The sequence below is a fragment of the Silurus aristotelis genome, assembly GCF_946808225.1.
Source record: "Silurus aristotelis genome assembly, chromosome: 15".
NCBI classification, from domain to species: domain Eukaryota; kingdom Metazoa; phylum Chordata; class Actinopteri; order Siluriformes; family Siluridae; genus Silurus; species Silurus aristotelis.
The window spans coordinates 16428260-16450707 of record NC_139588.1 but is presented as its reverse complement, the minus strand read 5'-3'; the positions used below and the strand labels follow the sequence as shown (position 1 = coordinate 16450707).

The window sequence follows — 22448 nt, the reverse complement described above, 5'->3', positions numbered from 1 at the left end:
AAGAAGAAAATCAGATGCCGTAAACAGCGCAGGCTTATCTGAGTTATCGGGCAGTACAGCGCGAGCGCCGAGCCGGTTCACTCAATCAGCTCCACTCATCGATTCTGAGTTAGAAAGAATAATCCGATTTAAATATGAGTGTGAAATGTGCTATGTGCCGCCAAATCAAGTTTATCTGGTTGAAGTCTGCCTTTCTGAACGACATCTGAATAGAGGGTCACTTTAGGACACGGCGGGGGCGTGGAAGTGAGATCATATCCCTCACAATCCAGTACATTGTTCACCGTTAGACTATTCTGGCAGTTGTAATGTAATTTAATTTGAAACTTTATAGTCGCCACGAATTATAAGATATTTAGATGTTTTACGTAAAGGAGAAGTGAATATTTTATACACATTTAAAACTTTTCAAACAGCTGCTTAGACTCAATCAAGTTAATGTGAACAATTAAAGATTCTCAAGTATGCCCCTAGTGGTAAAGTCTAACATTTATTGAGACATAATTTAATAGACTTTAGAGTCTAGACTTTTTTTTTTTTTTTGATTGGGTTAATTCATATGCAGAGATTTTCATATCGGCCAGATTGAGTTTTAGATTTTTTTTTTTTTTTTATCAACGACAAACCAACTTATACATCTGCATAAAGTTTATATAAATAAATACATTCCAAAATTAGTTCATTAATACAACACTCTATACACATTTTTTGCTTTTATGATTACTATTACTGAGTGCAAGATTAGGGCTTTCGATCTGATTTGATATGCATCATGGTCTGCACGTCTGAGACCATCAGGGAAGATTTTCTTTATTCATTTAATAAAACATTTTTCATTACAGTGTTATTAACAGTATAACTTGATTGATAAAGTAGAAATGATTGCGTAAATTTTAAATTTTCCTCTTTTGCTTTAATGCTGGTGTGCACTCGAGCTGGTGTGGACTCCACAGGTTTCTATAAAACCTGATTATCTATGTGAGATCAAAACCCTTAGTGCCCATGCTTCAGTGGATAATATGAAGGATAATGATTTAGAACAATATGGCCCCTGTCTGTCTGTTGTTTATTCTGTTTGTTGTTTTTTCTGTCTGTCTGCCTGTCTGTCTATTGTTGTTTTTTATTTGTGTCTGTCGTTCTTTGTTTGTTGTTTTTTCTTTCTGCCTGCCTGTCTGTCTGTTGTTCTTTCTGTTTGTTGGCTTTTCTGTCTGTCTGTCTCTGTCTGTCTGTCTGTCTGTTGTTCATTCTGTTTGTTGTTTTTCAGGCCTGCCTGTCTGTCTTTCGCTCTTTCTGTTTGTTGTTTTTTCTGTCTGTCGTTCTTTATTTTTTCTGTCTGTCCGCCTGCCTGCCTGCCTGCCTGTCTGTCTGTTGTTCTATCAGTTTGTTGTTTTTTTTCTTTCTGTCTGTCTGTTTGTTGTTGTTTCTGTCTGTCTGACATTCTTTCTGTTGATTTTTCTTTCATTCTTTCTGTTGTTCTTTCTGCCTGTCTGTCATTCTTTTTGCCTGTCTGTGTCTCTGTCTGTCTATTTTTCGTTCTTTCTTTCTTTTTTATTACACAAAGGAATTGAGATGACCCAAAATCTCACTGCTTTTTTCTCAATTCAAAATGTTTGTCTTTAGTTATATTTTTGTTAAATAAAATCAATCCCAGATTTTCAATGTGGGCTCAGACTTTTGGACTCACTCTGTCTTACATAACTGTGAAGCCCTAAGACTTCCCTGAGGAAAGCGACAATTTTTGCATTTACTATAAAATACAACTATTTGTTTTTTCATTATGATATAATGTTTTAATGAGTTTTTTGCTCAGACAAATAGTTTCTTTTTATTGTTTGCATGAGAAACTGTGTATTATTAAGTATATTTTCTCATTTTTTACCAATTTTTATGAAGGGTGCCAATATATCTAAAGGGCACTGTATCCAACTTACTACTTACTTACTTATATTGTTCCATTTTTCTAATCTTTTGTTGCTCTCAGGCAGTGAGAGCAGCAGTGTGTATTAACCCTAGCGATTTAGTGTAAGCTTCATCATCATTCTCTGTTTTGTCCACACAGGTTGTGTGTTGTTTTTGTTGTGTTGCTGCATGTGTATTGTTTTTCAATCTGCCAGTGAATAATTGATGTTGGTGGATTTAGTCTCCTATTAGCAGTTTGGGTTTCATTCTCAGCGTTTCTCACGGTGCCACGGCTGCATTTCGCACAAGCTGACACACACACACACATACACACACAAGCTCTTCATCAGCGGAACCAGTTCGAAAGCTGCGCATCTGCGTGGTGCTTTTTTAAAACACCGGGCTGAGTACAGCATTATTTCAGAAGCCTGCTCTTTACACACAGTTTGGCTGGACTCTGTCTCCTAATCCCAGATTCTCCATTTGAGATTTGTCATTTTCTGCCTGCAGTGTCTTTCAGTAGTGTAGAATCCAACTTTTTAATGAGGATTTTTTTTTTTTTTGTCTGAATTGGAAAGGTTGAGGTATGAATAAAGAAAAAATGGGCTACAGAGATTTTTGTAATAGACAACAGTTTGGAATAGGTATAGTAATGTACAGTATGTTCTCATTTCCCAAACCCCAAAATACCATCACACTATGCCATGCCATGAAGTATGCAGAAATAATATGCTTACTGCAGAATAAGACTTATTAGTTCAGGGGTCAGAGTTTTGCAGACACGGTGCTACCATCATATATATATATGTGTGTGTGTGTGTGTGTGTGTGTGTGTGTGTGTGTGTGTGTGTGTGTGTTATACATTCTGATATGGGGAAGGTCTGATATCTGATTTATATGCTAGTGCCCTAGATAACTAAAAGAGTAAAACCAGCCTGTTGAGAGTTTGGGGGCAAGTGGAAGGCCCCTGAAACAAAGGGGATGAGGCCAGATGGTGGTTCCTAAGAACTGAGCCAGATATATTGCCTCAGGAACTGAAGGTGTGTGGCTTTGGTGGATGGATCCTGAGAGAAGAGCGAGTGTTGTTTTGAGATTGGTTCTTGAGAACTGAGGAGGATTTAGCCAGGTGGGTGGTTCCTCAGAGTCATGGAGGACATAGCCAGGTGGATGGCCTCAGGAACTAAAGGGATGTGGATGGTTGGTGGGTCAAGGCATTTGTGTGGCACTGCAATGGGAACAGCTCCAGACAGTGGGGGCAGCTCAGATGAATAGCAGCATTGCTTGGTGGAATCCTTCAATTTCATGATGGCTGTAGGCAGAGACAAGGGGTGGTGTCCAGGCTTGCTCCAGAGTCCGTGGAGGTCTGGTCAGGTTGAATGTTAAAAGAACCTTGGGAGCTTGAGCCAGGTGGATTCTCTATACTCTAAAGTCATGTGTAGAACTATAAAGTAAAACAGAAATGCTTCTTCATGTGTTCTAGCAAATCGTGTTTTTTCATGATGTCATCTTGTTGCCCCTGTCCACAGGATTTGACAAACACATAACCACAATTACTTTGTGTAAAACGTGTGTGTGTGTGTGGTGTGTGTGTGTGTGTGTGGTGTGTGTGTGGTGTGTGGTGTGTGGTGTGTGTGTGTGTGTGTGTGTGTGTGTGTGTGTGTGTGTGTGTGTGTGTGTGTGTGTGTGTGTGTGTGTTAGGATGTACCCTGTAAGAGAGGTGCCGGGGGAGAAGGATGCTCTCACAGACTGGCTTTATCAGAGGTTTGTGGAGAAGGAAGAACTTCTCGCTCACTTCTATCAGACAGGTGAGGGCTTCATGAACATGCCTTTCTGACTGTTAAATGTCTTCTTACACCACCACTAATGATAAATATTAATCTGTGTTTATATCAGCGTTCATTTAATCTGACCATCTGATATTACACTATGACCAAAAGTATGTGGACTCCAAAACATCATTCCAACAGGGGCTTTTTAAACATTCAATTTCAGATTCGGTCCCTCATTGCTCTAATAATTAACTTATATTAGATTTTAGAGCTTCACTGTTGGAATTTGCTCATTCAGCTATAAGAGCATTAATGAGGAGAGGTAGGTGAGGAAGGCCTGAGGCACAGTCAGCTTTTCTTTTCATTTCCAAAGGGTTTAAGTGGGAGTTATGGTCAGGGCTCTGTGCAGGACATTCAAGTTTTTCCTAACCTTGCTACACCATGTCTTCATAGACCAACGTGGCATTTTTTAAACATGCTGAAACCGGTTTGGGTAATGCTACAGAGGCTTTCAATACAGTTGTGTGCTTGAAGATTTGTCACAACAGTAGATGCTGACTGATTTTCCATTTCACCTGATACCAATAGCTAGGTTGGATCGTACGTGCCGATAACCAATTAATCAACTTGTTAAATGTTCGGATAAAAAACAAACATAACACAAGTGAAACAGTACTGAAAATGTTTACAAAAAAAACTACCAAATTATGAAAATGTGCTAAACAATATAGCGTTCTCCGTGCAGCATGCCGTCTCGCGGGCAAAAATAATAAAACAGCACGTGGCATCAGTGATACACCTCTAGAGGCCGCTCTCGTAATAGCAGCAGACCAGATGCCAGAAAGAACTAGCGGTATGGATTTTTGCCGATAGCCCATAGCTCTGGCAATCAACTATAGATGCTGATAAATCGGCAAAATCGATTAATCAGTTGATCTGCACACAACAGTTTGAGGAAGAACCAATTATGGGTGTGATGGTGAGGTATTCACATACTTTTGGCCCTGTAGTGTACCTATATATGGAAATTACGGTTAATCTGTTAAACAGTGCTGCTTATGTCTAGATATGTATTCATGCCTGAACTGTTTGGAACTGTTCTATTTTTAAACCAGTCTGTCTGTTTTTGTGAATATTGATTCTTCTGTATGGCTGTGCTCTTGACTATCTTTATACCTGATACAATCAATCTCTGTGCCTCTTTATGTAACTGGCCACTCATATGAATAATAACACCTTGTGTTGTGCGTTTGGCAGGAGTGTTCCCTCCATCGAAAGGTCAGAAGGAGGCCGTTTCCCGGGCGATGACCCTGGACATCGCGTGGCTGTGCGCCGTCCAGTCGTTTGCCTTCATCTCGGGCTATATGTGGTACAACGTCCTTCAGTACATCTACTGCTGGCTCTGCACACTGCTGTGGTGAAGAGAGAGCGCGAGAAAGGGATGGAAAGAGGGACGATGACTGAGGAAGGAGGAACAGCCATCGTTGCCGATGTCTCGGATCTGTTGAAATGCCACAGACGCTGTCTTTAACTCCCTGGATGGCAAGATAACCATGGAGGAAAATTGTATTTGACCCTAAATCCCAAACCTGCACCCTATCTGGGCACACACAAACCCACATATACAGACACACACTCAGACATACACTCAAACACACATGCAGTTCTGCAATACGGACATACATTCAATGAAGAAGGTGAACAGTGACTTGTTTACACATATGTGTCCATATAAATATATATATATATATATATATAAATTTTATATATATATATATATATATATATATATATATATATATATATATATATATATCATTGTTTACTCGTGCACATGCTGACACATTTTAATTTGAATTCCAATCATATATTAGGCTCAGGAATAAGCCAATTTCATTCACCTGCCATCTGTAACAGTGTCTTGCTTCCGTCTGTGTCGTGCGGAAAACGTCCTGCAATCGTACTGAAACGGATTGTGCTCTGGACTTCCTGTCATCATTTTTGTCCTCTCTCCCGCTATTCCCTTCGTTGTCCTGTGTGCCCTGTTTTTTTTTTTTGTCTTTGTGTCTAGACAGTATTGCAATTCGCTCACGTTTACACTGGACGCTTAGACATCGCCGGATGATCTCCAATTCACCTTCTGTCTCAGTAAGGGACCTTGTTTTTTTTTTGGTTTTTTTGTTTTTTTTCCTCCGCATCACGTCTCTCACGTTTCATACCACCAAACTGCTTTCTAGTAGAACTCAAACTCCTCTTTGTTACCCTAGTTGAAATAATGTTGGTGTTTTACAGATATAATTAAGCCATATGCTTCGTGTGTGAGGACTGATCCTGGAAAGGACTTAATGCTGACTGAATGAAGTGCGAAATTAGGCCCCAGGTGTCATTACTGTAAATTTAGAACAGCGTAACCTGCCGAAGCGTGCCGGTCAACGTTCTTTTTGTTGTTGTTGGGGTATTTTTTTTTTTATTATTATTATTATTATTATATTTTTTTTATTATTATAAATTTTTTTTTTTTTTTAGCTTAACGTCTATTTGCTGTATGTTTCCTCAGCGCTCACTGCGAGTCACTGTTTATTTAAAAAAAAAAAATTATTATTTTTTTTTTTTATTATTATTACTATTAACGTGAACTTTTGGTATTATAAACGCTGAAAGAGAATCCATGTGGTGACTGCAGCAATTCAGTTGTTTTTAGTTAAAAAAAAAAAAATATCCTGAATGTTAAATTGATAAAAATAAACAAAAAAGAAAGAAAAAAAAAAAAAACACCATACACACAACAACAATACTACGGTACCCCTCCATGCTGGTGTTTCTAGAAATTTCTCTTTCTGCGTTTTTTAAGGAAACAGAAATGTTGGCGAGTGAGCCTGATTTAGCCTGACCGTCTGCAGTTTACTTCATATTTCTGTGACCTGTTTAGTTTTCACATCAAGGAGTAGAGACTAGTTTGGTGTCTTAAGTTTGCCTGTTCAGATGAAGTCAGATCAGGATGATTTCTCGTTCATGTGCCGAGTGTATGCTTGTGCCGAGACGGGAAAAAACTGCTTACGTGTAGCAGAAAACATAAATGAAGTTCAATAGGAATACAACAAACAAAATACATTACGGAACTGAAAAAAAAAAAAAAAAATTGAGATCGCTGGAGCTGTGTGTGCGTGTGTGTGTGTGTGTGTGTGTGTGTGTGTGTGTGTGTGCGAGAGAGAAAAGTGGACGAGAATTTTAAGCGTATAGATGAGAATGGTAAAAGTCTCGACTATATACAGTTCTGGCAACAGGCATTCAGGAGTGCATGTGAATAGTAGAGATTCTGACAGTCGGTATCTGATTACACACGAAATTGATTTCTCTTATGTCCATTTCGCTACAGTGTGTAGTTCTCCAACAACCTGATCAAACAATGACAGTCAGCTGTGTGAAATACGGCTTTGCCTGCATTGGTTTTGACATCTTTAGGCAGACTGACTGCATTAACCAATGCGTTTGTTAGCTCGGGATATTACCAAACAAAAAACTGATCATTTCTGGGGTGGGGGTTCTTTTTCTTTTTTTTAATAGTTAGTTTTTTTTATTTTTATTTAAATAAAATAGGCTTGTGCCATATAATTTAATCCTCCCTAGATTTTATATTGTAACAATATAAAGTGATATTTAGTCAGATGACATTGATGACACGTATATTACATTATGTGTCGATTGTGCCGATTCAACACTGTTGATGCTGGATGAATGCTTTCCAACAAGAAATATGGCATGTCATACTCTCTATCTCCCCTGGCAGTCAGAGTGATACTAGTTAGTCTGTGAGATCTTGTGTTAAAATAGAAAAAAAAATAAAAAAATTATGATAACACTAATATGTAACACTGCTCTAAAGTGATTGGTTGGCTCATGCCTCTCATTTACTTTCTACCTTAGATGGTTATTGCAAGATGGAATTAACTGGTTTGGAATTAATAACTGAGAATCTGGGCTTAGAAAGAAAAAAAAAAGCGTATTAGACGTATAAAAGATTAAATTAGCCTACAATAAAGTTTCAGGTCTTATAATAATATTAATTGAATCGCGTATCATTCCATGATCCTGCTGAATTTCCATGATCGCCACTGCCATCAAGCAGTTCCAGACTGCGCAGCTGGTAGCATTCATTCTCCTTCTTTAATCTCTTGAAAGCCTGAGATTTTGAAATGCTTGTTTTTTTTTTCTCCTGTTTTTGCTTGTTTTTTGGACCAATGAATTGTTTAATCATGATTTTTTTTTATGGTAAATCACAAGTAAGGGAAGAAAATCTTCACAAAAGCCTAGTGCCAGTATGTTGTTTTTGTCTTTTTTATTTATTTTTTTATCTACAGCATCATTTGATGAATTTTCTCAGACCTCCACACAAACTTGATACCCTACTCTCTATGAACAGAAAAATGGAGGTTTTGGAACAAGCCAACTTATCATCGCAATCTTAATTATCCTGCCCTGAGCTCTTCACCTGGCACCTGCAAATCTCCTTCCCAACAGCATCTGATTTCTCTGTTACACATTACATATCATAGTTTTAGCTGAAATTGACAAACAGGTGTATCATCTGTAATATGCAACATCTGGAATGCCTGCTGTTCTACAAATAAGGATATCTACAGTTTCACGGAACAGCTGTAGACACTGCTGGAAACACTTTTGACTGACACGCCACACCCCGACCTGCCACAGGGTTACATCATCAATCTACATGAAGTGCTCCGAACAACAGCATACTGCATTTGCATTTTTCATTCCACTTGAAGGCCGTCGGATACGGCCTTCTAGAATCTCCCTTTTCAAGCGTCTTTGTTATGAAACAGAACAGTCTGCTTAGAGAGAGGGAGAAAAAGAGGAGGAAGTTGTCAGATTGGCCTTCAAGCTCATCTCAGTGTTACACTGTACACACATACTTCACAGGGAAGCATTTATAAACAGAGCAGGACTGAAACTTCGAACCTGCACCAAATACGTCCTGAGCCGACTGCCGATTAGTGGAGCGTAGGGCTTTAATAGAGGAAGTCGTGCACCCTTTAATAGCAGGTATGGTTATCTGAGGACAACCATTTGTAATAGGAATGAAGACCCAGTGGGTGTACTCATTAAAAGCCTGCCTTCTCCAAGCTTCTCACTTCTTCTGGACTTCTGCCTCTTAGTGCTGCTGGAAACAAAATTTGTTCGTTGGGATTTTCTGTTCATCCTCACCACATGGGTTTGAGGAAGTGTTTGTTAATTAAAAGTAATTCGTTTTGCAATATACTTCGATTGTCAAATTTGCATCACATGTCTGCTTCATTATCTGCATTAAACTTTCAGCTGCAGTGCAAAACTGCAAAAAGCAAACTTCAGACACCAAACAGTTCTCGGCTTGATCATTGACTATAATTTATGCAAGTGGGTTGTGGTATACATTTGCATGGTATACGTTCCTTTAAAGCCCTGTTGTTGACATTCGCACAGTTGTTCTCCTTTGACACATGCTGTCTTGCCAAATTGCATCAATTGTTACACTGTTTTTCTGTTTTAATGAAACTATATATATATTATATATATATGTATATATATGTATATATATATATATATATATATATATATATATATATATATATATATATATATATATATATATATATATATATAATGTATATGTATCATTTGCCATTTTCACTATTTTGAATTTTTTGTTTGTTTGTTTTTTTTAGACTGCAGGAATGCCTTCTACTGAAGTCCTGCTTCTCAGGATTTAACCAAGTGAAACTGGAAAGGAGATGTTTCGAGAAAAAATAAATAAATAAATAACCCACAGTATTGGAACAGGCTGTTCTGTGATTAAATATAGAGTAGATGGATAAGCTGGGGTTTCGATTTGACCTGTGAATTATTAGCATTTAGTAATAATGAGAAGAACGAAGCTTCTGTGTTGTCTAAATAAAATTTGCCCATTTGTCTAGCAATAAGGTGCAACAGTAGGAAGTAATCGAGCTGTACAAACCACTAGACTAATTATCAGACCAGAGCTTGCCTCACTGTGCCACTTTTGCGAGCGTGTTTGTGTTTTTTTGCCTAGCTTGCCTAAGTCCGAAATGTGTATGATGCAGCTTCACAAGAAGAATGATGCGGAATGCATTCACGGCTGTTTAGACTGATGAACTTCTATCTGAAAGGAAAGGAAAGGAAAGGAAAGGGAACTCCATCCTCATCATGTCATTACTGTCTTTTATTTGAACTTTTTTTTATTTTTTTTGTTTTTAGGAATTTTAACAAATGATGCTAGACTGGTCTTAAATTTTTATTTTGTACTCCTGTTGCCCTTCTCTTTCCAGCTGCCCAGCAATTTTACAACACAGTTTAATTGTGCTGGAATAAAAATGATAAATATCAACGAAGTACAATGTGTGCGAGTGTGACGCTGTTGCTGCGTTTAATTGTTTTACTGTATCCATTTCTGCACCTAAGATTTCAGAGTGATTTAATACAAATGTCAACATCACCCAAAAAAAGTAATAAAAAAATATATAAAATATACACACACACACATACATACATACATAGATACATAGATATATAGATATATATATATATAGATATATAGATATATAGATATATAGATATATATATATAAACATAAACACTTCAAGGTATTCTTGGACGTTTAGAGCATGCTTTTTTTTTTTTTTTTTTTTTTTTTTTTTTTTTTTTTTTCCTGCATATGCATTATATCATTCAGTCACTCAGACCAAAATGATCTGGTTTTTACTTTAAAGTACACATCACCTCAAAAGAGAAGAAAACCATATTTCCCTAGCTGAAATACAAAGCAGTCTTCTTTCGTTAAAGTCAGTATTTCAGTACCCACGGGGGAATAAATTAAGGCTCATGGAGATGTTATGGATCATGGATACAAAGTCCCCATTGGCACACCGAGAAGTCTGATGATTGCCGATAATGCATTTATTTTTGTCCAAATGCTTTTTCTTGCTCACTTTTGAAGTAAAGTTTGTACATATTTAATTCGTGATACTCCATAATAATGTTATTTAAAATGTGTTACATTTATGTACAATCTATGGACACCTAATGCCCTATATAGTGTTAAATCTTTTTTTTATTTATTTATTTTTAATTTTTTTTTGGGGGAGGATTTTTGGGGCAGGAAAAAAAAATGCAAACAAAATCACATTTATATTTGTTCAGAAAAGACAATGTGTATAGTTTATAAAGTTTTTATAGTTTTAAGTTTCCATGAGTGTGGAAAGGTGAGTTTATTGAAGCGAATCTCAGCTTTACATTTCCAATAAATGTAGATTAGCGAATCAAGATAATTGTGTCAATGAGGTTTTGAAAACATACACATTTCTTTAAATAAATTCACTTTCATTTGTATAGTGCATTTAACAGTGCACATTGTCCCAAAGCAGCTTTACAGAGATGAAGAGGTTATGATGATTGTGTAGTTGTAGTACCTGTAACTTTGCAACTTTAGTAGTTTATCACTAATGAGCGAGCCGATGGCAACTGTGGCAAGTTAAAATTCTCTGAGGTGGCATGAGGAAGAACCCTTGAGAGGAACCAGACTCAAAAGGGAACCCGTCCTCATCAACGGGTTCCCACTGGATGTCCATTTATTACAGTTCCTCGTTGTTGAGGTGAAATGCAGAACTGTTCACTGTTTCAGTAGAAGCCCTATGCCACTGTAGCATACTGTTCATATTAATTGCAGTCCAAATCCATCAATGAATTCCATCCTTGAGAATCCATCCAACATCTTATGTTTATCTATTAATTTATTCATTTGTTTCATTGGAATTTTTGGGATCTGTTTTCCGGCGCGATCTTTTACAGATGGATCGTTTGATTGATTTTCGCATATAAGTAATAAATTGAATTTGCAATTGAATTTCTGTTTAAAATATAGATTTGTCCTGCTCTGAGTGGATCACTGATGCCATTATATTCCTTTTAAAACTGATCTCAGTCGGATTGTTTATTAGTATTTAATTTTTTTTATTACTCTTTGTTGTCCCTTTAAGAAAGTAAACACGCCCACTCCTGTCCCGCGTGCTGTGGCGGTTAAAATCTGGTTGGTAGGTTACTGGTGCTAGGCGACCTGAAGCGTTTTGTTTCGCCGCCTTCAACCAATGGGATCGTCTCTTGGGTCGATCTGTAAGCCAATCATATTTCAGAGTTTGAGTGGCAGTTTCAAATTTGTCCTTCCGGGTTCGGTTTAAATCTGATGACGATCAGAGGTAGTGTTCACTACGCAGGGCTCAGGAGCTGTACATTATTAACACGCTGTGTAGTGTACATGTAAAGGGCGTAAGAAGGTGTTTGAAACTGGCCCAGGTCACTTTCAGTGCTGTTGGTATAAAAGGTGCGCTGTTGTTGTCTGTTGAAGGAGGTGTGTGAATTTGAATGTGTGAGCGGATAGTTGAGCGGTTGTGCGTCATTATCACTGTGTTCAGGCTGCATTACAGGGTCATTCTAGTGTGTTTTGGGCGGTTTTGTGGACACGATGCCGTCGCGCACTGAGGATTATGAAGTTATCTGCACCATAGGCTCCGGCTCGTACGGAAAATGCCAGAAAATCCGGAGAAAATCCAACGGAAAGGTAACGAGTAACTTGGCCGCTGTGCGTTTGTAGCCGCTTACTTACAGGATGGTGGCTTGTGAATATGATAACTAATAAATATATTTGCTCGGTTTAAATAACACGCCTTTTCCCCCCATCATTATTATTATTAGTTTATGTGACTACTCCACCATATACCTAAACCCTAGTCCCTGAGCTGTTACTCTATATACGAACAAGCGCATTCATTTAAATCAGTGAGTCGCCTTGCAGACGGAACTACTTTCAGAGCTGCTGGGTTTCTTTTTGTTTGTATTTTTATTTGCTTTTCTTTTTCTATTTCTACAACCAGAATGTCCATATAGACTGGTATAAGAGGGAAAACAAAAACGGAATCTTTGTGTTAAAACTTAGGTTTTAATTTTTTCAATGCAATGTACAACTTTATTATTATTATTATTATTATTATTATTATACCTTTTTCAGGCATTGCTGTAATCCTGAATACAAAATTAAATAGCTGATGTTTATAGAAAACTCATTAATGCCTTCTGCCTAATCAGATTTCAAGAATTCAGCTATTTGCAATTCATTTAGTGCTCTAAACCAGATATCTATCGATTGATTGAGAGAGGGAATCTATTGATTGAGATATAGAATATATCCATTTGTGTGTATCAGTGATGAGCCATGCATTTCACACCTAGGCCTTTATAGGTGTCCTGTCTGAATCCGTCTACCTCTTTATACCATCATTATGATGGGATGTCTATAGAAACAATCATTATTACACAGAAACAAGCCACACAGATGTATTTCAACGTGTGCAGTTTTCTGCAGATGTGGTTTGCGAGCTCTTATTAGTTCGCTCTCTGACCATCCAATCAAAGGATTTAAAAATCCTGATCTTCTTTGCCTACCAGAGTCTCCACCTTGAAATCTGATTTGGTTACAGCAACAGCCTTTTGAGCAACATCTATTGGAAGCTACAGGTTGCCTGCAGCGTTCGTTGTGAGGAGCTCAACTCTGAAATTATACTGTCACGCTGCTAAATGCAATTAAAAGAAGTGAATGGCCTATAGGGAATAATGTAATACAGATTCATAGATAAAAAAGAAATTGATTAAAATGGAAGTCGGTGATTCTGATTGAGTTTAGGCCTGTGGAGAAGGGCCCAGACGGCCCACCACTTGTATGTAATTAGTTTATGTATATATACATTTATAAAAAAAAAAAACATTTTTATTTCAGTTAAGTGTGTACAAGTTTGTGTGTATATGAACTGACTCAATTCATTTTTAAATAAACACCTTTTATAAAAGTGCTTCCTTTTATGTGCAATTGCATGTGGTTAATATGGCCATGTAAAGCAGATGATTTGACAATTGGAATGATTTTGTATACAATCAGTGCCTTTAAAAAAAAAAAAAAAAAAAAATACCGATTGGGTGGAGGGCAAAGAAACGATGTGAATCTGAAATGTTTTGTGTTAGATCCTGGTATGGAAGGAGCTTGATTATGGCTCCATGGCTGAGGTGGAGAAGCAGATGTTGGTGTCTGAGGTAAACCTGCTGCGGGAGTTGAGACATCCTAACATCGTTCGTTATTACGACCGCATCATCGACCGCACAAACGCCACTCTGTATATCGTGATGGAGTTCTGCGAGGGAGGAGACCTGGCCACTCTCATAACCAAGTGCATTAAAGAGCGGTAACTGCATATGTAAATCCTGCCATCAAAGCGTATTAGGTATTTATCTGATCTAGAGCTGCTGCTATCGACTAGTTTAGTAATCGAGTATTCTAACGACTAATCCATCGAGTAATGGGATTAGAAGTCCTTTTTCTTTCTTGAAGATCAATACTTAATAATGTATAAAATAAGACGGGTCATTTAAAATGGAGAATTTATTTTTAGAAAATTGTGTACAAGAATGTGAAAACTTGAACCCGTTTAGTGCATTTAATTGCCATATTACATCAAAATACAAAGTGCACCATTTTCAAAGTTCAGCAGGTGGTGCGTCAGTAATAATGGTCCGAGGGAAACGGTGCTTCATGTTTAGTTAAATTGACCATTTAAAAAAAAAAAAAAAAAAAAAAAAAGATATATATTATAATATAATTAATTTTAAAATTTATTTTGTAATGGAATTTCTTGTTACTTGAGGAATCGTTACAGCCTTAAAATGCTCTACTGAAAGGTTTAGTTTGGACACATTAAATCCATTTGGGAGGTAGAGGCAGATGATGTAGGACACGTAATGGGTAAATTCTTGTAGTTCGTTGTTTTATAGTAACATCTCTGTCACTAGGACTTGTATGGTGTTTAGTTCCCAAACAGGAGAAGGTATATGCAATAATAAGGAAAATGGGTAGGTAGTAAATTCATTAATAGGTTAAATGATTGATTATTTATTAATGAGTTTAAATCTGCTGCCAATTTTCTGTTGAAGTGAAATTGAACACTTCAGGACATGCTGCCATTAAAATGCAATTCTTTCACCGCATCACTTGCCTTTTTTTTTTTTTTATTAAAACATTTTTTTGTTTGCTTGTCTGACAGGAAATACCTGGAGGAGGAGTTTATCCTGAGAGTCATGGCTCAGCTGTCTTTAGCGCTAAAGGAGTGTCATGGGCGCAATGATGGAAGCAGCACGGTCCTTCATCGTGATCTGAAACCTGCCAACATCTTCCTCGATGCCAAGCAGAACGTAAAACTCGGAGATTTTGGCCTGGCACGGATACTTAAACACGACACGAGCTTCGCTAAAACCTTTGTGGGAACTCCTTATTACATGTCACCTGTAAGTAGCTTTTTTTTTTTTTTTTCCTCTCTCCCCAAAGCAAAAATCAGTGACTTTCTTACAAAAGGGTTCTGAATTTCAGTGCACTCCTACTTTACTCCTAGTATTTAAACAGGGCCGTGTTTTCTCAAAGCACAAAAGATCATTAGGCATATGATCTTTTGGTATTGTAAGCATCACAATTTAATTGGTGGATGAGAATCAGTATAATGCCTGCTTGGGATGCTTTATGGGAAATTCATAACCCTGATCTTTGACAGTAGGAGCTGGATGTCCTACAGTTTTGAGGGGAAAACCTTTTTTAAAAAATAAGATGAAGAACTAAAAACACTAATCAGCGTAGGTCATGACTGCATGATGGCTTTTCTTTTCCCCACAGGAACAAATGAATCACATGTCCTACAATGAAAAGTCAGACATTTGGTCTTTAGGATGTTTACTGTATGAACTCTGTGCTTTGTCGTGAGTATTCAGACTTTCATTCCCTTCACAGTCAAGTCTTTTGTACGAGTAATTTTTTTGAGGATTACTTGAGTTTGAATTCTGCTTGGAATTTTCAGTCCACCCTTTACAGCCTACAACCAGGAGGAGCTAGCTGAAAAGATCACAGAGGGGAAGTTCAGGAGGATTCCATACAGATTCTCTAATGAGCTGAACACACTGCTGTGCAGGATGCTGCATTTAAAGGCATGTTAACGGTACACAAAATCTGTTTCGGTTCAGTTTTGGTACGGATGTGGGGGACGCAATGCCAAATCAGTGTGTTACATTTAATATGGATATGCGTAATTGTTGGATTTTCTCCTTTTCGCGGGACATAAATCGCAAAATAATTCATAGTCGGAGACTGATGTTAAAAGGTATGGAGTAAGTAGCCACAGTGACACTGCAGTGAAGTGAGGTGGTGTTTTAATTTTTTTTTCTTCCTTCTGCTCTGAAAATGTAAACAGGAGACTAAATTTGTGGTCCGCCACTAAATATGTTCATGTGGAACATGTTCAACTCTAATTCCGCACGTAAAAAGGATTCGGTACACGTGCACCATACCAAAAGCCCTGTACCGAAACAGTTCGGTACAAATGTGTTCTGTTACACCACTTTTAAAAAAATTAATATTACTGAAGATTTCTAGGTCTGTTACATCAATTAACATCAACTGCAAGGTGAGAAGCGTAGACTAGTCTCTCCTTACATATACATTTTATATGCTTCCTCACTGAAAGCTTCAGGGTATCAAATGTTTTTCTTTAAGCTGCAGTCCCAGGACACTGCTCCTTACACCGATTCCGTTTAAGTCGTACGAACAGTGAACACTGGAAACTCGAGCCCAGTGCAGAGGTTTCGCATTTTGTTGCATCAAAGTTTAAACTCTGATCTGCGAATTTGTATCATGTGAACGCGTGTCATCAGGCTTGCAATGACAAGTTGGCTGTACAGGTTTCTCACGAATTTGCGGTTTGTATGGAAACGGCAGCGTATTGGTGTAGTAACTGTGCAACTTGGTCCAACAGGTTTGAATTATATTGTGGAAGTGACATCTGAGCTGCTGTTTATTAAAAGTCAAACACCACAATTTGACCAGTCAGATTAAAGAATTTTGCTGCAGACTGTTACTTAATGGAGGGTAAATAATCTGGGATATATACACTATTGCCAAAAGTATTGGGTCGCCTGGTCATAAGTACCAGGTAACCCAATAACCAAGGGGTGTTAGTAAAGGCAGGTACTGATGTAGGTGAGGAGACCTGAGGTGCAGTCAGAGTTCCAATTCATCCTAAAAGGTGTTCAGTAGTGATGAGTTCAGAGCTCTATAGCAGGCAAGATCTTCCTCTCCAGAGCATGTGAAACAGATCTTCAAGGAGCACAGGGTTATTTCCATGCTGGAACAGGTTTGGGTGTTCAATTGAAGGGAATATTTTATTATAGCGTATCTAAAGACGTCCTTTATAATGAAATGCTTTTGGCAATGTTTGTTTTATTTATTTATTTTTTTTGAGGACTGTACATCTCTATTGCTATACAAGCTGCTCATTGACTACTCTAAAATGTTTCATTTCTATAGTATTGTCCCTTAGAAACTTGTGTGTGTGTGTACATGTGTATATATTATATAACTTGCTTGCACCAGTTTGTCATTCCGTCTCTGGCTTTGTCAGGATTACCTGCGTCCCTCGGTGGACTCGATCCTCCAGAGCTCCTTAATCTCCACGTATGTGGCTCAGGAGCAGAAGAAGGCTCAAGCAAGGCAGCAGCGGGGGTCATGTGACCTGGAGCAGCCTAAAGTAACAGAGCTGAAGCTGAAGGAGCAGGCACTCCGCCAGCGTGAGCAGGACCTCAAAGAGCGAGAGGAGAGACTGGAGCGTAAGGATTATTTTTCGCAATTGTACAATAAATAATCCAATTTTTTTCGCAATAGTTTTATATTGCAACTGCTACTACACTTGAGCACCAACTGACAGTCCTCATTAACACACCATGATTACAAGCAATGCTCAGTACAGCTGCAGCTTTTTCATACTTTGCCATATAGTGTGTCTGTGGCATGTTGGACACACGGATTTCTTATTAAGTGTCAACATATAAAAGTAATCAGTTTATAGTGTTTAAATACCACTAGCTGGCTAATGGTTTACCATGATCACCCAGACCTTCTTATCAAACATCAATACTTGACTTTTATTAACTCCCTTGTGGCTGAATATAATTACGAATCTCCACAAGCACACTTAAAAATCTAGTGAAACCTCGTCCCAGAAGAGTGGAGGTGGGTATAACAGCAAATGAGGACTAAATGTGGAAGTTCAAAAAGCATGTATAAATCTTATGGTCACGTGTATGGCTGTTTAGCTATTATGCTTTAATTTTAATTGCTGTAGTGAGTAATGGAGAGATTTGGCAGCACTGTGTAGGGCCCCTGCAGTTTTTAATATTTTGAATGAAAAAAAAACCACCTGCAGTTGCACAGTTAATATTTGGATAACAGCAGTATGTCTCTTTAGACACTTTAACTTTGAGAGGCCTGTTGGACATTATTACATGCTGAACATTTTTAAGCTCACTAATGTATTTCTAGGGTTTAAAAGGCAGGCGGTCTTAAAATGTAGGCCAAAGGATCAGATCCAGAATTCCAACACGAATGCATTCCTCTGTGAGGATCTGCTGTAACGTTGCGTGTGAGCGGAGTGGAATGGGGTCATTAGTGCAGTAAACATGTTACTGCACTTTAATTCATGTTTTTTCTTCCCTTTGCAGAGAAGGAGCAGGAACTCTGCAGCAGAGAGAGATTAGTGAACGAGAAGCTTGCGAGGTAAAACCTTTTTAAAGGCTGTTTGGTGTGCTAGTTAGACGGAACTTGAGTGTAAAGTTTACGTGTGAATGCCTGTGTTTTTTATTTTTACTATAGTCACTGATGTGTTCTTTCTGCTGCTTCTTACTTGGTTTGAATGGAAAAAAATAAATCAGTAGGTTGACCACATGCACTCTGCAGTCTTTACCCCCACTGCAGCATGTAACTCCATACTGGCTTATAGTTAAACTGCTCAAATTTGTTGTCTAACCACCAACCATTATTGTTCATGTTGCTGAGAAACCAGTTCTTATCCAAGATGAACGATCTCGAATCTCTGACTTGAGTAACTTTATGGTTACTGTTAGTTACGGGTGGAAAATAACACTTTTCTTAAGGGTGAAATCTTTTATTGTCTTTTTATTTAAATGTACAGGGGTTTTTTGTGTGTTTTATAAAAAAAATTTACAGAATTGACACAACATTGATCAGCTCTAGACTGTTTAGGTAATATATTAAATTTATTAGAAAATTTACTTCACATTTCAAGTTGATTGGATTTATTTTATGCTATTTGTTGGCCATCAAAATCTCAATTCAGACTCTAAAAATGTAGTTTAATCATTTTGCTACTTTAAATTAATCAGCGTTTTTTTTTTTAATGTTTTCCAATAATTCAATGCCATGGTCACATTTTTGCTCCAAACTAAATGATTAATGAATTAAAATGTAATTGAAATGATTTCTCTCCTCTCTCTCCAGAGCTGAGAGTTTGATGAAGGTGTATAATGTGAGGAGGCAGCAGAGGGCGCACTCTCCACTCTTTCCAGAAGACGGAGGTATGGAGGCGAAACGGAAACCGCTGCATCTTCTAAACGCGGAGAACAGCTGACTATAGCTTGTGTATATGACTGTGTTTAATGTTTTACATGTGCTACGTCTTGTTTTTATTTTTTATTTTAGATTTTAATAATTTTAATAAACTGAGGGCAAAATGCATTCACAGCTGCAGAGTGTCTAAAAGATTCCACTTCGGCTGCCTGGTTGAATGATAGTCACAATATTAAAATGAATCCTTTTCTCAGCATTAAAATCATATTAATAGATTGCCATCCTGCAGAAACTAAATAGTTTGTTTGGTGTGATATTTATAATAGCAGCACATCTTGTGGTGTATTATTTCCTGCAACACTGCAATTTGCCAGTGATCTACATCTGTATAAACAAACGAATCACTATATACTTATTATTTATTTATCACTGGCCAAACAAGATTAGGGTCCGCATACTCACTGACCCCATAACAGCTAGGGAAAAAAATCGTTCTCTAAACTTTTTTTTTTTTTTCTCTCCCCTCTCTCATTAATAATGCAAAAAACCTGTTGCAGAGAAATGTTAAAAGCCCTCCACCAGCCTTAAGTGTTCTGGAAAACATAGTTACAGTTTTACCCGTTAGTGGTGTCATGTGCTGATACTGGAGATGTTACATTTTTCTTTACAACGATTACTTTAAAAAATTGTTACTATTAAAGCAATATTTGAATAAGTGAATTACTATAAACAAAATGTCAGAGCTTCCGTTCGAAGCTTAACATTCTAATCACTTTTACTCAAAAACAATTCTGCATGACAAGACGATAATCTAGTCCTACACCCATTAACACGCAGCACTTGGTGACTGGGGACTACAGAAAATGAAGTGCGGAGACTTCATTAATTGGCCACATGGCATTAGTTCAGCTTTTTTTTAAAAAAAGAAAAAAAAAAAAACCTCTTCTAAACACTCTTTGTCTGGACTACTTAAATCTCATCGCTTCACCTTTTCATTCTACTGTTCACTTGGATTTTTACAAGCGAGTGATTCCGATGTTTGTGTCTTGACTTGCAGACGAGGGCGAGAACACGTCACCTGGGAAGAAGAAAGTCCATTTTGCAGGCGACCGCAAAGAGAACGTGTGGCCTGAGCAGAGGGTCGGCATCAGAAGTGAGGAGTGTGTGCTCGTTAAGAAACTGCAGGCGGTTAATATAGGAGAAGTGGAGAGGAAGTACCCGCTGAAGTGCAGGCCCCTGCAGGGGATTCGCTAAACGCAGACAGCTGACAAAGGGTTCCATGATTATAGACTTTATAAGATGCACATTATCTCTAGGTGGATAACTTGGTCTTGCTGTAGGTGCAGGTCTTTTCATGCAGCTTAATATCAAGGATTTCAAACAATGGAAAAAGCTATTTGGCCAAAGGTCCAACACTGAAGAATTGTATTTAATTTGTTTCTGAGAATCTGTGTGTGTGTGTGTGTGTGTGTGTGTGTGTGTGTGCTGAACTTTTATTTTATTTATAGTTATGAAAAATACTTGAACATTTGTGTAGATAAAAAGCAAAAAAATGTCTTGTCTGGTTATTTCACAAGTTATGCAACGCCCCTAATATTTAAGTTTACTATACATTTATTTATGTTCCTATTAATGGTAATTACTAAATATGTCCTATAATGCCAAAAGTATGTGGACACCTGACCACTCACTCTCTTGTTTGTTGAACAGTCCATCATACATGTACTTCACTTGTATTCATTTGGAGCTTTTAACAAGGGAAGTTGCTACAAAACTTTTTTTTTTTTTTAATTTATATACATTTTAAATGTATTTATTTAAAATGTGTAAGGCCACCGTGGCAAAGAAGTTTCTTGCAACAACAGCGAGAATCCTTGTGAGGAATCATACTTAAACTGGGACTTCTTTGAAAAACAACAAATAGTGTGAGAAGTCATTTCTCTTCACAAACACTATACTGAGTATTAAAAAAAAAAAAAAATGCTACTCGTGTAAGAAACTAGACTATGGATATAATACGAGGTGATATCTAAGTATCGAGACTAATGATGCCAATTGGTGCTCTTCTGACCACGTGCGTTACCACGTCTGCAAATTCATCACGGTCAGCAAGTTCAAACAAAGAGCAAACGTGAAATCTGCCACAGAGACGTTTGACATGCCGTTGACATACAGCGATCCTGCAATGAGTAGTTGGAGTTGTTTCGAGTGGCGTGCGTTCTTCAAGAGCGGAAGAACTTTACTGGAAGACGGCGAGAGATCTGGAAGACCTTCGACGAGCTCAACTCCCGAAAATGACAACCATTCAGCAACGTGTGCAGGATGATCGTCGGAGATCAATCCACATAATCTCACTCCTGCACCCACCTACTCGCCGGATTTGGCTTTTACAGACTTCGCCCTCTTCCACATATGAAGATGAAGATCCTGTTTTGACACCATTACGGAGATCTAGCACAATGTTTGACATGTATAGTACAGCCTCAAGACAATTGGAAACTGCTCAATTTTCAATTGTCCTGAGGCTTTGCTAGAAAGAACATCTACTGCCAGCTTGGTGGTTTCTAAAAGGTATCATCTATCTCATAATGATCTCTGGGCCTTCCTTAGCAGCAGCGAGTGATTTTCAAAGGAAGAACGCACCAAATAAAAGTGGGGCATCAGGAAAGATTCAAGTCTAAAAGCGTCAGGTTCAATGGTTTTTTTTTGCATATATGAATAATAACACAGGATAGGTATGCTCTTGTCCTTTAATGATTTAAGATATACAGGTGCATCACAAATTCGAAAGTCGTGGAAAAGTTCATTTATTTCAGTTATTTAACTAAATTGTGAAACTCGTGTATTAAAATTATTTCAATGCACACAGACTGAAGTACCGGTAGTTCAAGTCTTCCGTTCTCAAAGAATTTGAATATTTCATAAGTACCAATAAAAAAAACATTTTTGGTGAATTGTTGGCCTTCTGGAAATTATGTTCACCTACTGTATATGTACTCAATACTTACTGCCTCAATTCGACGTGGCATGAAGGTGATCAGTCTGTGGCACTGCTGAGGTGGTATGGAAGCCCCGGTTTCTTTAACAGTGGCCTTCAGCTCATCTGCATTTTTTGGTCTCTTGTTTCTCGTTTTCCTCTTGACAATACTCAATAGATTCTCTATGGGGTTCAGGTCTGGTGAGTTTGCTGGCCAGTCAAGCACACCAACACCATGGTCATTTAACCAACATTTGGTGCTTTTGGCAGTGTGTGCAGGTCCCAAATCCTG

General features: G+C 37.8%; 2 protein-coding genes and 1 long non-coding RNA gene across 4 annotated transcripts in view; all 3 read left to right on the top strand.

Moving 5' to 3' along the window:
• lpgat1 (lysophosphatidylglycerol acyltransferase 1) overlaps positions 1 to 5393 on the top strand; it is a 47530-nt gene extending 42137 nt beyond the window's left edge. For both annotated transcript variants that reach the window (XM_083562341.1, XM_083562342.1), the window contains exons 7-8: positions 3598 to 3704; positions 4926 to 5393. In XM_083562341.1, the coding sequence (XP_083418467.1) occupies positions 3598 to 3704; positions 4926 to 5089 (271 nt within the window). In that variant the 3' untranslated portion in view covers positions 5090 to 5393. The remainder of the gene's footprint in view (positions 1 to 3597; positions 3705 to 4925) is intronic.
• A 93-nt stretch (positions 5394 to 5486) lies between these two features.
• Positions 5487 to 10072, top strand: LOC310737773. The gene is made up of 2 exons (XR_014536894.1): positions 5487 to 5816; positions 9389 to 10072. It is a non-coding gene; the product is annotated as an uncharacterized lncRNA (long non-coding RNA).
• Positions 10073 to 10790: 718 nt separating this feature from the next.
• On the top strand, positions 10791 to 20732 carry nek2 (NIMA-related kinase 2). Its single transcript, XM_083561783.1, has 9 exons — positions 10791 to 12294; positions 13749 to 13966; positions 14822 to 15062; positions 15442 to 15524; positions 15623 to 15749; positions 17219 to 17423; positions 18315 to 18369; positions 19111 to 19187; positions 20237 to 20732. Exons 1-9 carry the CDS (start codon positions 12199 to 12201, stop codon positions 20431 to 20433), a joined length of 1299 nt encoding a protein of 432 aa, XP_083417909.1. The 5' UTR covers positions 10791 to 12198; the 3' UTR covers positions 20434 to 20732.
• The last annotated feature ends 1716 nt before the right edge of the window (positions 20733 to 22448 follow it).

What these genes read in the sequence shown, in the direction of transcription:
- nek2 (XM_083561783.1), top strand. Translation starts at nt 12,199, where the DNA reads ATGCCGTCGCGCACTGAGGATTATGAAGTTATCTGCACCATAGGCTCC. An exon ending in GGAGAAAATCCAACGGAAAG is followed by an intron (nt 12,295 to 13,748) that starts GTAACGAGTAAC and finishes GTTTTGTGTTAG; the next exon opens with ATCCTGGTATGGAAGGAGCT. An exon ending in CTCCTTATTACATGTCACCT is followed by an intron (nt 15,063 to 15,441) that starts GTAAGTAGCTTT and finishes TTTTCCCCACAG; the next exon opens with GAACAAATGAATCACATGTC.